Source organism: Phyllopteryx taeniolatus, chromosome 4, assembly GCF_024500385.1.
Source record: "Phyllopteryx taeniolatus isolate TA_2022b chromosome 4, UOR_Ptae_1.2, whole genome shotgun sequence".
NCBI lineage: Eukaryota > Metazoa > Chordata > Actinopteri > Syngnathiformes > Syngnathidae > Phyllopteryx > Phyllopteryx taeniolatus.
Window position 1 is genome coordinate 19,328,745 of NC_084505.1, and position 16,136 is coordinate 19,344,880.

The following is a 16,136-nucleotide window of genomic DNA, read 5'->3' on the forward strand; positions in this document are numbered from 1 at the left end:
TGCTGAGTTGTGTGTAAAAGGCAAACATGGATATATGCTAGATTTTACAGATAGTCTGCAAAAAGAAAAACAGCACTTGATGGCTCTTACAATGCCCATAAAAGCTGGCATTTTTCCATTACAGTGCTGTTGTATGGAAGTGCGGCTAAATTTGCTGGGTTCTGTGTAAAAGGCAAACATGAATAAATTCTGGATTTTTCACCATGGTTCTAATTGGGCAATCCTCCGGAAATTGGGCTGAAAAAGAGCCATGGCATTTGACAGTTCCTGTAAAAGCCAGCTTTTTTTTCACTTTTTGGGCTACATTGCTGTGTAAAAGCGTGGGGAAAATGCTGGGTTCTGTATTGTAGGCAAACACGGATAAATGCAAAATTTTCCAGTAACTGTAAAAAAGAAGAACAGCCTTTTATAGCTTAAACTGCCCGTAAAAGCTGATATTTTCTTCCTTTTTTGCGTTAAAGTGCAACCACATTTGCTGGGTTCTGTGTAAAAGGCTAATGGCAGATTTGACAGAAACTCTGCAGTCTCACCTGCACACCAGGGTGGCGATGATGACACACCAGGCGGTGCAGCAGCAGTCTGCGCTGGGCTGCTGCTGGGCGTGCGCGTGGTGCGAGTGAGACGAAGAAGACGACTCGTTGCTCTTGCGGCGACGGCAGCACAGCCAGAAAGAGTAGAAGAGGAGGAACACCAGGTCCAAACCCAAACACAACAGAGCCACCGAGCCCAGCAGCAACACCGACTGGGAAAACAAACACAAAGAAAGTTTATGTAGGTGGACATAGAGTCAAAATGTAGACAGTTGTATGCTTGCTACTGAAGACTTTTTAAATGATTCTTTCTTTTAAATCAACAAATCAAAACAATTACAGACACAGTAGCAACACAGACTGCTAGTTTAGTTTCCCACACCGGCAACTGAGTGGATAGCATCCATGTTTGCCACCGGAGATTTTGATATATAAATGAATACAATCGTCCCTCGCTATATCACGATTCACTTATTGCAGGTTCAGTGCATCCCAGATTTTTTGAAATTGTACTGTACAATTATTCAGCTGCACGTTTTAGGTAAAGTAAACATCGTTAACTAATTGAATATAGTCTAGTTAGAATGAATTGTAATCCATAACAGGTGGTTTGGATAGAGGGAGGATGCAAACAATCTGGTCCTCTTTCAATCGCTGTGTTAAACAAATGGTACCAAAAAACGGTAATCAAAAGCACATTCTCAACACAACTGCCGGAAGCCTCTACTGACACCGTCACTGTACACCACAGTGGCTAACACTATAGCCAGGAAATAGCCAGCGAATAGTACATTCTCATAAGTCCACTTCCAAGTCACTCAACAAAGTAGACCTGCCTTTAAAAGGCATACATACTGTATATTCACAGTCATAGTTACTATGGTGAAGAATGTGTATGGTGACCCCAAGTGGATGAAAATAATGCCTCACATGGATATACTGTATTGTTAATTGGTGATGAAGAGATTGCATGAAATCTGGTCGCTACTTTGCAGATTTCGTCTCTTGCGGCGGTGGTCCGGAATGTAACCCAATACGATAAATGACGGATTTTTGTACATAAATTGTTTTTAAAGCCACAGGTATAAAATAATTATGTAAATGGACACAGAGGAAAGAGGCAGACTGCTATGCTAGCTTCCTGTGCTAGCCAACGACTGTCTGTCTATCCACCATATACTTGCCACTGGACATTTAGTTTTTAAATAAACATACATTTACATATTTCTTAGCAAGCCACATAAATAAACGGAGTAAAGACGTAGGTTGCTAGGTTAGTATCCGCGGGCCCGTCACCAAGCGGCTAGCTGCCATTTGCTTGCCACTGGAGATACTGCCAGTCCTTCACGTTAACATGAATATTTGAATTTAACAGCTATATATTATTATTGTCCAGCTGGAAAATATAAAATATTCCCTCAGGGGCTCTAGGGATAGAAACCTTCGCCATCTGGAACCCACTGCTGGCACATTATGTGGTCTCAAAACTATGCCCACCTGATGTACTGTATATTTGACAGCCAATATTGCAGCATTATTGTCAGTCATAGGAATCAGTACAGAGTATACAGCTGAATAATGTACTTAATGTATTTAATACTATTTTACAAATATTTACCAATCTCCAGCTTCTGTTTAATCTCTCGAATACTTTTTTTGAATGTCTCCTAAATTTGTTGGTTGGGGTTTTTTTTTTTTCTGGGGATGTGGGGGTGGAGGGGCATTACTTGGTGTACAGTTTTCCGAATCTGTATGTATGTGTGTATTAACAACTGCAAATATACATGATTGTCCAATGCTAATGCTGAATAAAAAACGATTAAAGCAAAAAAATAAGATTATTTTTCACAAGTTACAGACATACAGTGGGTACGGTAAGTATTCAGACCCCCTTATATTTTTCCCTCATTGTTATATTGCAGCCATTTGCTAAAATCATTTAAGTTCATTTTTTCCCCTTATTAATATACACACAGCACCCCATATTGACATCAAAAAAGGAAATTGTTGACATTTTGGAAGATTTATTAAAAAAGAAAAAGTAAAATATCAGAGCCCTAAGTATTCAGACCCTTTGCTCAACATTTAGTAGAAGCACCCTTTTGAGCCTGCTACTGACCCAGTTTAAGGTCCTGAGCACTCTGGAGAAGGTTTTCGTCCAGCATATCCCTGTACTTGGCCGCATTCATTTTTCCTTCAATTGCAAACAGTCAATTAAAAGGACACAGAATAAAGAGTCAGAATATAGTAGCTTCCTGCACTAGCCACCCACCAGCTAGCTGCCCAAAACTTGGCACTTGGGAGATAGAGTGATTTTATTGCTTTGAATTTTGCTACGATGCTACTTCATGTTTCTGCTTGATAACTGTCTTAGTCAGGGAGAGCCTCGACCAACTTTTGTTAACGAAGGACTTTGTTTTGGATTTGCAAGCATCATTTGGAGTTACCAACTAGAATTCATCATTTAAGGTACCGTAAGGTCCTTGAGTGTGGGCAAGGTGAGCCACAGTCACCGATGCACTCCGAGCCGTTTATTAGACGGGACTGTCAAACTTAAGAATACAAAATGAAAACACTTGCGACTCCAGCGGCTTATGTCACTCGCTAGGCCACGCCCCTTAGAGGCTCACATCCAACATACGAATACGACAATACATACCACAATTATACCTTAGAAAAACAGTTGATTCCTTTACATTCTCTTTTATTATGCTTGTAGACAATACTGTGCTATCTTTCTTCAAAAACACACCTAAAACTTGTTTTTTGAGGACTGGAAGTGATTAATGGCATTTCCATTAACTTCAATGAGAAAAATCGATTTGCTATACAGTGGACCGACGCCGTTCGCAGGGGATAGGGACCGGGCCAGACCACGAATAGCAAAAATCCTCCCATTAGAACCGCTTTGTTTTTTTTAACCCAAAGACGTTATTGATTAAGTGGGGATAGACCACCAAGAAGCATTTTTGGGATTGGTTCTCCTCAAAAAAGGAAAAAAGACAACAGAATTTTTTTTTTTTTTTTTTTTTTCTCTCTCCAAAGAAATCCCCGAATAGGTGAATCCATGGGTGCCGAACCGGGAGTATGCGGTGGTGCACTGTATACGTAGTGAACTCCTACTATTGGCGCAAAATGTGAAATTAACTAAAGGTGCAACAACCAATTAAGCAACAACTAATCGATTATCAAATTAATTGACATCTATTTTGATTAATCGTTTAGGGGCCTTGTTGAACTTAAAATTCTCCAAATCTTGGGAATTTCAGACTCTCAATAGTAAATATCCTCATATTTCTGCAGCCCTCCATGAAAGCAGACTGATTGAAAACAAACATCTGCTTTCACTTAGTAAAACAATGATCAACATTTTTGCCTATTTTCTGAAATGTTATGGACCAAACCAATAACTGAATAATAATCACATTGTGGTGCATTTTATGCACTGTCAGTTTGAAATAATTTCCTGTTTTTGAATAAAGAGATGGAAATTAAAAAAAATTTCCATCCCACTCATCGAAAAAAATAATCAAGATTGTTTATTAAAGTGGCACTAAGCATGCCCAAAAAAATGGCATGCAAATTTGACACGCCACAGAGAAGAGTAATGTTAACAAGCCTACCAAATTCCAATGAATAAAACAAATCGCTTAGTATATACAATCAGGTTTCAAAACTTGAAAAAATAAGAGCCACCTCTCAGCTCTCAGACGCTGTGAGTGTGGCGAATGGATGCGCCAAAAGGAAACATCTTGAGGGGGTGATAGCTGATACGATGTAAAACCACGTTAGGAGGCTCAACTTCAAAATTGAAGATGCATTTTCGGGGTGTTACCATCGTTAGCTTGCACGCTGGAGTGGTAAATCGGGCATGTTAAGGAAGCTAAGCACAGCTAACTCACAACTGAGCAGCATAGCCAAACAAAACAATATCACTTTGTCATTATATTGTGAGGGAGGGAACTCGCGCTAGAAAGTATACACCCCAGCCCTGTGATGTCACGGGGCTGTGTTTTTGCCCCACCCACAAAAATCCGGAAAAATTCCAACCATGAAAACGATGCTTAAGCAATTCCGCACTATATTGTTATAAACCTTTGCATCCAGTATGTTTTCAGCACTTATCCTCAAACATATTTCATGTATTTAGAAACAAAACACAGATATATGCTTAGAGTCCCTTTAAAATAATTGTTAGTTGCAGCCCTGCAGAATAATTGAGGCCACCAAAAAGGGTTGTAAATGCCTGTAGATGTCACCAGATGGCGCCAAAGCACTATTTGTATGAACGATGGCTTTGGCCTGTGCACACAGGTGCGTTTTTCAGCAAATAACAGAGGATCGTTTTCCCAAAAAAATGCGAATCGACAAAGGTTCACTGTTCAAGTAATTTTGAGTTACGAGCTTGGTCACGGAACGAATTACACTCACATGTCAAGCTACTACACTACTGTACAAACATAAAAAAAAAAATAATGTTCCATAATATGTCCCCTTTAAAACATGTCCGATAGGACACGAAAGCAGTCAGGAGCGCGTTCTGCGTTTTCCCCACGTAGACATGACGCTAGCACATTAGCATGCCATCAAAGACGCGCCTCCACACAGGGAGCAGAAACCACAATGATGGGACAAGACACACAACCCGCTAAAAGCTTCGAAGTGTAAACCAGGGACCAGGCACTGGTGGGCGGGGAGGCATAGGTAATTTGGAACAAAGAGGAGACCAAAAATGGCGCTCTGTGTACTTCTTTTATACCGTTCACTACTGCGTTATATAAGAACTCCTCACTGTTTTTCAGATAAATACTTCTGGACACTGCAACAATGTTACACAATGTTATAAACAACATATATTTGCACACAAACATTAGCAACACATGCAAAACAGACAATAAAACAATACTCACGGGTATATATCCTTTTTCCGGTGCAAAAGAATGACTAATATTACTGCATCTAATTGTGTCAGTTGTAAAACTCTTCTTTGTGTGTCTCTCTATGTCTGTATTATACTCCCCCATGTGGCCAAGGTGCACACAACAGAAGGAGAAGCACATTGTCCATTGAATTGAAAAAAATGTGGCAATAACTTAAATTCGATTTATGTCATTACAGTGTTCCCTCGCCATGTCGCACTTCACGTTTTGCGGCTTCAGTGCTTCGCGGGTTTTCCCAAAATATTCATTCAAAAAAAAACTGAAAAAATAAAATAAAATAAAATACAGCCATATCGCGGAAAGACGCGTTGTTTCATGTTGATGCGCACGAGAGAAGGTTTCCCTGCATGCCAAACAAATAGATGAGTTGACTCAGAGGCTTTGTACATGCCTGTACTGTACGGGCACTCATACAAGGCGCGTGATTGGCTCTCGGCGCGACATCGACCAATGAGCGCACGGGTGAATTTATCCCGTGAGCTGACTGGCTGCGCATCATCGTAGCCTAACCCAGCATCTTCCCTTGTTGTGTCTCGCCAGTCTCGTCCACGCTGTTGTGTTCGCAATAACTTTTTTTGTTTAAGCGATCTAGTTTTTTTTTTTGATTAGCAAGCCCTTACAATGCCGCCGAAGCGCTGTGCCCCTGCGAAAGCTTCCTCCGGGGCGCCCAATGGGAAGAAGATGATGATGATGACCATCAGCGAAAAAGTGAAACTTTTAGATTTGATCAAAGAGGGCAGAAGTTATGCATCTGTGGCACGCCATTATGGCGTGAATGAATCTACAGTGCGGTACGTAAAGAAATAGGAAGCAAACATCTGCAAAACTGCTTCAATAACCTTCAACAAGGAAGTGAAACGTGAAACGTGTAAATCCTACTTTGCGGTTTTTCACCTTTTGCGGGGGGTTCTGGTCCCCATTAACTGCGAAAAATGAGGGAACACTGTACATCTATCGATCTATTATACTGTATATTCATCCATCCATGGCTTATGTTTCTATGGTTGTTCTGGCCCCCCACCTTCCCAGACCGCCTGCTCCCTTGGGACGCTCTGGAAAAGTCATTATGAGTCAGGGCCATGCGGAGAACACCACCCGCTTCCAGAATGGTTCTGCTTCTTCAGCAGACAAAAAGAGCCTGAACATTCTCAGGACTCCATTTTGGATCGTCTCCAACTCCCCCCCCCCCCGCAAAAAAAAAACTCCAGTTCCCCTCCCAAGCCCCCCTAAACAAGATTCTCACATCCCGGGCTTCCTCATGACCTCGTTTTTAGCAGCCAGGAATTCACTGCACTCAACATATGCACACATTGCACAAGAGAGGCCGTGGTTAGAGTGTATTAGCACAAAAAAAACTAAAAAACAGCACACAGCTTCAGAGTCACTGTGCAATTTCAGCTTCATTCCCAGTATCAAAGTCAGAAAGTGTGAAAAAAAAAAAAAATAATAAATGGTTGCACCTAGGGCTGGGCGATATGGCCTCAATATAACATTTCACATTTTTAAGCAGGTTTTCCCCTTCACTTATTTATATTAAAAAAAAAAAAAAAAAAACTGACATTATCAATTGCTTTTTTCCAAAATTTGATATTTGCTTTATGTCTCCTGATACCAAGCAAGCTTTGAAAGTTTTTTTTCCCTCCCATTAACTTTTTTTTTTAAAACAGATAAGAAAAGTGGCAGCACATTGGACGACTGGTTAGAGCGTCAGCCTCACAGTTCTGAGGATCCGGGTTCAATCCCCGGCCCCGCCTGTATGGAATTTGCATGTTCTCCCCGTGCCTGCGTGGGTTTTCTCCGGGCACTCCGCTTTCCTCCCACATCCCAAAAACATGCATTCATTGGAGACTCTAAATTGCCCGTAGGTGTGACTGTGAGTGCGAATGGTTGGTTGTTTGTTTGTATGTGCCCTGCGATTGGCTGGCAACCGGTTCAGGGTGTACCCCGCCTCCTGCCCGATGACAGCCGGGATAGGCTCCAGCCCGCCCGCGACCCGAGTGAGGAGAAGCGGCTCAGAAAATGGATGGATGGATGGATGGATGGACGGACGGATATATTCTGTTTCATCACGTCAAATGGTTTATATGTGCAAGTTTTAACTTGACTTCTTGCTTTAAGCTTGTGGCCTTTTATTTTGAAGGGTACGCACCAGAACTCACGAAAAGTAACCTCACACGGCACCGGTGATTGTTTTTTAGCTTTATTTATTTATTGATTGATTTTAGAATGGATGGAACAAAATGCTATGAAACGTCGATTCCTTTCTCTACCCACCGATGAGGCGCAAGGTTAGTGTCTGTGATAATTTGAGACAATGTTTATGTGAATTTTGTCCCAATTCATTGTGATATAAAGTTGCTAAGGTGAAGTTTTAGCCCAATGGTAAGCTCTTTTTTTTTTTTAAATAAACGCTAAAAACCATCAGTGCAAAAGCGCAAGCAACCGTTGACCCTGTTAGCTGTCTCAATGTTGGCATAGACTGAAGCTCCACGCGGTGTCGGCTGAGGCTCGGAGCGCGTCAGCTGCTACACATCGGGAAAAACTCCTTTGCACAATATAATCTTATTCCAAGTGTTGCACTGAGGCGGCCGGTCATTCACTTTAACAAAGTGAAGACACACTTTTGTTCACCGCTGCCGCCGTTGGGCACAAGCACGTCATAGTGCGCATTCTTCTTCGTTGGTTTACGCCACTTCTTCTTCGCGGCTGGAGGACTAGGCATCGAAACTGGAAACCGAAATTTTTACATTTGAACGGTAGCGGGAGACCCCGAACGTTAGTCCCGGTTCCAATCGGTTCTCGATTCTCGATGACTAATTGCATTGGTTTTCAGCATTACACAGAAAGCAGAAACGTCTTTTTCTTCTTGAAACACACAAATGTCCTCTACAGGACTGAATGGAACATCTACGAGCAGTCGAGTTGGAGTTCTCTATCGTTACGTACAGTGCAAGTATCATGAATATAATATTCCTATTCTTCATTTGTTTTGACAGTCGACAACAGTGTGAAACGCACACTACAGAAAAGCAGGTGAAGCGCTGCAGGTGGTAGCTTTTCCTATCCGACAGAGCAGAGAAGACGACAAGTGGAGGATGGGCAGGAATTGAAGGGGGGAGATAAGCGGTGAAGATTCCGAGCCCGGTGGCTTTATGCCATGACTATTCCATAGGCTTACCGCCACGGACCTTGCACTAAAGGCATTCTGCGCTAATGCATTGTTCGATCCCCTGAGGACTTTCAAATCGACGTTAAGGCTGACTACTGTAACATCGTGCTATAAACATGATGTTACATTATACTTCTGTTCGCTGACCTTAGCATAGTCGCACATATTCAGACATTTGTTTGTGACTAAGATTTGTTGTGAAATGTCTGATCAAAAAAGGAAATAGTATGAGAAGTATCACAGTAGACGATAGACTTGGTTTTTCTACCCGGACACAGACTGGCGTTGTGTTCGCAGACATGCCGTAAATAAGACCCCAATTTAGGGATGTAGCACACTTTCAACGTATGGATACGCCATTATCACATATCAATACTCATGTAACAAGGCACCAATCCTGCTATTGTTGCAGGATTATTTAATTATGTTCTAAATATGCAAATCGGAGGGCGTTTACTATATTATTTTTGGCAACATATAGCAATAATATCGTGTAGAGGTGTAACAATTAATCAATTCATCAACAATACATGTATTATCAAATTAATCGACAACTATTTTGATAAGTGATTAATCGTTTAGAGGCATTGTTTACCTAAAAAATTGCTCGAATCCTCAGAATTTCTGCCTCTCAACAGTAACTATTGTCAGATTTCTGTAGTCTTCAATGAAATCTGACTGATTATCTTTCTGTTTAATCAAAATGAGACATTTGCCAACATTTGCTTTTACTTGGGTAAACAACGATCAACATTTTTCCATATATTCGTTACAGAGCAACAACTGAATCCTAATCAATTTATGGAAAAATAATAGTCAGTTTAAGCTACTACGAAAATGTGGTCTGAATAACCTGTAACAGACTTGTAGTTGAACCTGAAGCAGCCTCAGAAGTGTACGTATATCAAACACCCGAGTAGCCCTTCGTTCGCATTAAGGAGAAGTAGAAGCAGCTGTCAGTTTTAAAAAGGTTGCCGAGTACAACATCACTCCTTCTCGTGTGACACTGCTTCACTGTGTTTAATCATTCGACAATGACAAATAACCAACAATAATCAACGCGTGAAAATGAATCGTTTTGCAATAAGCTTCAATGCAAAATCGATTCTCATTGGATTCATCGACGGAATAATCAATTCTAAAAACAGCCGACAGCAGCAGCTCTTATATCGTATGGACACAACTAAGCTTGTAGACATATTTGAGCTACCGTTTGACCCAAAATTGCTGCTCAGTTAACCACAACGCACACGCTGAATTCATATCGCTGGTGCCAACTCCCCAAATCAATCATTTTGAAAGTGAATCCTGTCTTTGAAAACACAACAATAAGACTGGAGCGTCCCACCTGACAGCCGTGACATTAAGCGTGGAGTTGGCGAAGCGTCAGCGCGGATTAAGTGAGGACCATTTAGCTTTTAATTAGCGCAGTCGCTGAGCCTCTGTGTATGAGTGTGTGCGCGCATGTGCGCGAGTGTGTGAGCATGTGTGCCTGTTTTACTCCAGATCAGCTTGCAGAGCGGTGGAGGGGATTTAGCGGTCAGCCACTTTGATCGACTTTCAATCTGTGCTTTTTAAATGTGCGCGCGCGCGCTGACAGCATCAATCACTTCCACTGCACTGACTCGTCCTTGCACCCTGCACCCGCTCGCGTTACACGATGAGTTTTGGCCTGACAAACAGCCACCAGTCTTTTCCCGAGGCGTTCACTGACCTACAGTTCATCCCCCCGCTTGCCTTTGACCCAGTCAAGACCGGCAGCCGAACGGCCACTCTTTTAAACGCCTCAAAAATTGAAAACGGAAGACAATTAAAGGGCCAAGACAAAGAATTGTGTGTAATTACAGATCACGTGACTCTCGTGTAATGTTCTACAGCTGTGCTACCGCAAAGCTGACTCTGCAGTTCCATCATTGTACACCACACACACACACACACCAGTTCTATTCTGAGGGATGACAGAACCTCAAGACACAATCTCCAATTTCAGCTTTCCAGGGGGAAAAAAAACGATTGAATTTGATGTATTTAAGCCATTGTTTGAGCCAAAATGGCTGCCATGAGAGGAAAACCATGTTAATACGATGGTGAAAATGCTAAGATTTGAGTTTTAAATAAGCTTATTGAAGAATTCACGGCACTCGTACAGTAGGGGTGCTAGTTAGTCGGCGCGTCCTAACTCTGTCGTTTTTGCCCGTTTTTTTGTAAAAACATTTGACGGTGTGCGTCTCAACTAAGTTTGTTAACAAACTTCCACCAAAATATCTGCTATTTTGTCTCAAAAAGGTCAGTCGATCAAAGAATTTCTGCAAATGTGTTTAATAGATGCACTAGTTATTAGGCAAGTCCAAACAAGGTCATTTTGTTGGTTTGTTTGCATTAAAATGCTATCATTTCAATCCCAGCTAACCTTCTTGACAGATTTACACCACCGTTTGAGTCAAAATGACTGTCAAAGAGGTCAGTTTCCCCAAAAGTCAATCAAAGATATTTTTTCGGCAAATGTGTGTAGTAGGTGCGCAGGTAAGTCTGTGAGCTCAAACGACATCCAAATAATGTCATTTGGCCGGTTTCTTAGCAGGACAATCCTACCATTTGAGTATCAAACAAGCTTGAGGACACATTTCCTAAAATTCTGTTCTTTCAATTGTGGATCAAAGAAATTCCAGCAAATGTGTGGAGTACGAGCCCTCGTTAGTGGGCAAGTCTGAACCATGTTGCTTTGGCCATTTGTTTACTTTCAAATGCTAACGTTTGAGTCACACCTACGCTTGTTGACGTAGTTCAGCCACTGTTTGACACAAAATGGCAGCCACACGTCAGTTTTCCCAGCAAGTGAGCAAAGGAATTTTGTCAAATGTGTGTAGGAGGTGCTCGAGCTCGTTGTCCATTTCTCTGAATTTTTCCCAAAAGACGAATAACCGACGGGCAGGTTCCGCGAAGGGACGGACTAGTCGCTAGCCGTCTAAGCCATTTCTGCTAACACGTAGCAACAAAAACAGCGTGGACGTAAAAGTTAGCTTCGCGGCAAAACTTGCGCTAGGATGGCGCGGCCCGATGGCGCCACTTCTAGACGACACGCAGCAAGTGAAGTACAATTCCCAAAGGACTGTTCGACCTTCCTTCCGTATCCATTCTGTATCTATGTATTGATCCGAAAAGATCATGTATGAAATTGATTGACAACAATAATAACGGAGGATATTTTGGCCATAATTACAGTTAGGTTTAGTTGTTGTGTTGTTTTAGTTAGTTAACGTTTTTTCATCTTATTTCATTTACGAAAATGTTTTTACAATGTTAGTTCTATTAATTTCGTTCGTTTTCGTTTACTATAATAACCTTGTTCCAAGTGACGTTGAAACAATGTCAATTTGGTTGCATCTTTGCATTAAAATTCTCCCACATGACCCAAAATGAATTTACTGAAACAAGTTAAAATTTGAGTTTCAACCAAGTTTGTTGACACACTGAAATGTTGACTTTCGCTGAAAAAAATTCATTGAAACGCTGAAATTTAAAAAGGACATTTTGCCAAACCAACTTTTTCTCGTATTTGGGATGTAGTATGTTCTCTACGGTGCCTCAGTAAACGTGAAATATGAATTAAAATGGTCCATGCATTCCTGAACTCCAGACGTTTTTCTGAAATCAGGTCATTCGAATTTCTCGACCTAATCTACGTCACTAGCGAAGATCTCCGCCTTCCCTTTCCGCTGTCAACATAACAAACACGTGTGCTCTCGCAAGAGGGTCTTTTACACGGAGGCAACCAATCAGAGGACAGGGGGCGGTCTTAGCCAAATATGGACAAAGCGGATACAAAACTGGGTCAAACCAAAGTAGCTGTCAGAGGGGCCTTTTCTTGACACTTCTATGACAAAACCAAGGTGTTTGGGTTTTTTTTAATGCAATTGACACTTTTGTACTAAGTCCATGTTAGAGAGTCAGTCTATGGAGGTCAATTCATGGCAAAGAAAATAATGGAATAGAAAAAAATATATATTTAACATTAATGGGCATCAGCCATGAATATATTTTGCCAGTAGCTTATACACTGCATTCATGTATGACCTGAATCGAAATTAATCAGTCCATGTTTTTGCATGTTTTCGTACTTGCAAGTATTGTAAAACAGATAAATGTCGTGTCTGTAATTCATATCTTTTTTGATGTAAGCATTAAGGGGAAAAAAAAAAAAACGTTTTTTAATCATTGTATAATTTTAAAATTGGCCAATTAATCGGTTATCGGAATTGGCCGGTGGGGGGGGGGGGGGAATCCCTATCGGTCGGGCCCTACAATTAATGCAGAAATCCTGGTCGTTCCAAAGACCTCACATAGTTTTTCTTGTAACTGTCTGTGCGGTGGACGCATGAAAGCCTCCGAGACATATATAGCGAGTCTGGCTGTGAAAAGTGAAAGAGAGGATTCTTTTCTTTTTATCAAACACCCCCTGCTCTCTCTTCCTCCCTCCATCTAATTCAACCTTCTCCTCTTCCTCCTCCTTCTTGTCATTCTCACCCACTTTCCCTCCCTCTCCGCGTCTAGCCGGAATTAATGATTGTACCCTGAATGGAACCCCTATATTCCCACCCTCTCTCTCACACATACACAGCAACACACACGTACACAAAACCCCCTGAGGGAGGTTTGTGACCTCAACTCTCAGTGCTAAATACGCACTGACACAAATGCTACACACAACATGCGACGAACAACACAGGATGACATGGAAACATACAAGAGTTTAAATGACTGGGGGGTACTTAAAATTCCACTCACACACACAGACACACACACACAAAGAGCCTCAGTTAAAGAGTGAATGGCTCACAGGAAGTCGCTATATAGAAGAAAAAGCACCTCCCACGGCTCATCAAGTTTGCGCCTCTCAAGCCTTTTCATCCTCTTCGTCTCCCACCCCCACCACCATCACCATCATCATCATCACCGCCACCCCCTCCCTCCCTCCCCCATTTTGTTTTGTTCACGGCTGTGGCGGCGCTTTGGCTTCCCACGCTGTCAGCGCCAACGCTGCAACTGCAGCGCGCAAGTCACCTTCAGATGTGTATTTACTCAACTGCAGATGGGTGCGGCGTCTACTTCAATTAAACGTGTTTTGGGAAGCAACATTCGCGGTCTATTACACTTTATGTCAAGTGAAAGCAGTGTCAGAGTCCACTGTGATTTCGTTTATTGGAGGCTACAGCATCTCCTCAAATTATTGCCGGAACAATTTTGTCTTTCTTGAAGACAAATAACCTCAAGGACAATTTCTTAAAAAGAAAAATTTTCAAAAATAATAATAATATGAATTTTTACTCAAGACTGGCAGGTGTTTGCTTGAAGTAAGGCGTCAATTTGAGAGGAGCTCAACATGCTGCTGTCCGTTGTTCGGTAGACGGAGATTTGTTACTTCCTATCTCGTCCAAATGTTCGTGCTCGCTATTACTAAAATAACATTCAGTCCAAAATGTATTTGTCGACGACGCCCAGCTTCCATTTTGAGGAAAGACGTCTTGTTACCTTTTGATACTCAGGGTCTTCGGGCCGGAAGTCGCTGCTGACCATCTGGAAGTCCAAGTTAAAATGAGGCAAGCGGTGGAGCAGGTTCACCCACCAGGGCGGCGAGTAGTTGACCACGGCCGCCATCTTGAAGACGTCCCCTTGCTAAAAGATGATTACTCCCGCGGACACTACGGAAGAAAAAAAACATTGTGGTGGGTTGAAGGTATTATTAAAAATAAAAATAAATCCCTTACTCTTGACAGAACATATTTCTTCTATAAGGCCCCTGTCCTGTTGTGTTGAAAGCAGTTGTTACTATCAGACATGGCATTGTCCCGCTTTGTTGTGTTCTGTGTGAAAGACACAATTCATATATTGTATGCTCGACAGTTACGCCTCTGATGCGACAATTTTTCACTATCGGAGGAATTCGATTTGGCACAATTTCAGTCAGACTTTTGTTTCTTAAAAAGATGACAAAGCATTTAATTTAGAAAAAAACAAATCCTTACATTTTCTCTTTCTTAAAAAGAGAAACAATCATTACTTTCTTTTGAAAAGAAACTTACTTTTCTAAAAAAAAGAATACAAAATCATTATATTTTCTGAAAAATAAACAGTTTCTCTTCAAAATAAAAACCTGACATTTTCTCATTATTAAAAAGAAAAAACATTGCATTTGATTTGTTTGTTTTTTTTTATGTAAATTTTTCCCTTCGAAAAATCGATTTTCTTGATTGGAATACGTTTTCTTTCTTAAAAAGGAAAAAAAAGAAAATTTTCTGTTAGAAAGAAAAAAAATACTGTAAACTCAATTTAATTTATTCAAAAGAACAAATCATAATATAGTTTCTGTTTAAAAAGAAAAAAAAATCTGTTAATATGTCAGCTAAAAATATTCCTCCCCCCTCAAAAAAATAATTCCGATTTCCTCCATGTAAACTGGAAGATTTGATCACTGGTGCGTCTCTTTTCTTTTATGGTTTAATAATACCACCACAAATTTCACTTGCATCAATGCGGATGACTCATTCGTGTGTGTGCTTGCTTCCTGTGTTTACACGACAGGGCAACATGCTGACACCACTTGACTTCCCCATCGATTTCATCCAAAGCAAACCGCTCTTTGGGTAATGTTAATCATAATCACACGGGCCTCGCGGGATAGATAGCCGGAGAGCGAGGGGGACGAGGTGAATGAGTGAGGCGGAACGGGGCCCCTTCAAACAATGAACGCAGGCACATTGTACTTGAACGATGACAATAGAAGAAGAAAATGGAAAGGAAGGGGGGGGAAGGCTTGTTGACAGTACGCCGCCATAACATGAAGCACGAAAATGGCCGTTGGATGGTATATGGACACAAACACAGACACACAAGTAGGTCAAGGCGGTGGACGCTACCGCTACGCTCCCACATACGAGGCTCTGTCGTCGTTTCGTCACCGCGGCGGATTAGCTCGCGCCAGCCCGGCTTTGTCCTCACCGAGTACCGCAGTCTCGGCCGACTCGCCACGAAAACAACCGAACAGGTCACCCGCCACCATCCATCCATCCATCCATCCATCCATCACGCGACCAGCCCACTTTACCTGTCTACTCGCTCGGCGTATCGCCTTCTCGGTGCCGCATCAACGCGGCGGCGTTCACCGGCGGTGCCTGGCGACCATTTCCAGCATTCTCCCGCGGGTCGCTCCAACCGCAAGCGCGCTGTGGCCGCTTTGTTCACCGGGTAGCGCCGTTGACGTCCACCAGCCCGCCGCTGCTCATGTTCACCACGGAGCTGGTACGATGAGCAAAACACGCGTGGACACACACGAAGTGCCGAGAGAGCCTCAACGTTCCACGTACGACTGACGAGGAGGCTTTCGGGTAGCTTAGAGACCGTGCGCGTGCGTGCGTGACCGAGGGCGCGAGATAGCAAAATGGCGAACTCTAGCGGACATCCAAATTTACAAAAAAAATAAATAAATAAATAAATAAATAA

The 16,136-nt window shown here is 42.0% G+C and overlaps 1 protein-coding gene across 4 annotated transcripts in view; it reads right to left on the reverse strand.

The window, feature by feature from the left end:
• Positions 1 to 16,053, reverse strand: part of LOC133476637 (protein tweety homolog 3-like) — a 34,887-nt gene extending 18,834 nt beyond the window's left edge. For all 4 annotated transcript variants that reach the window (XM_061770285.1, XM_061770284.1, XM_061770287.1 and 1 more), the window contains exons 1-3: positions 15,742 to 16,053; positions 14,169 to 14,338; positions 531 to 742 (exon numbers count right to left, since the gene is read on the reverse strand). In XM_061770285.1, the coding sequence (XP_061626269.1) occupies positions 531 to 742; positions 14,169 to 14,294 (338 nt within the window). In that variant the 5' untranslated portion in view covers positions 14,295 to 14,338; positions 15,742 to 16,053. The remainder of the gene's footprint in view (positions 1 to 530; positions 743 to 14,168; positions 14,339 to 15,741) is intronic.
• Between the last annotated feature and the right edge of the window lie 83 nt (positions 16,054 to 16,136).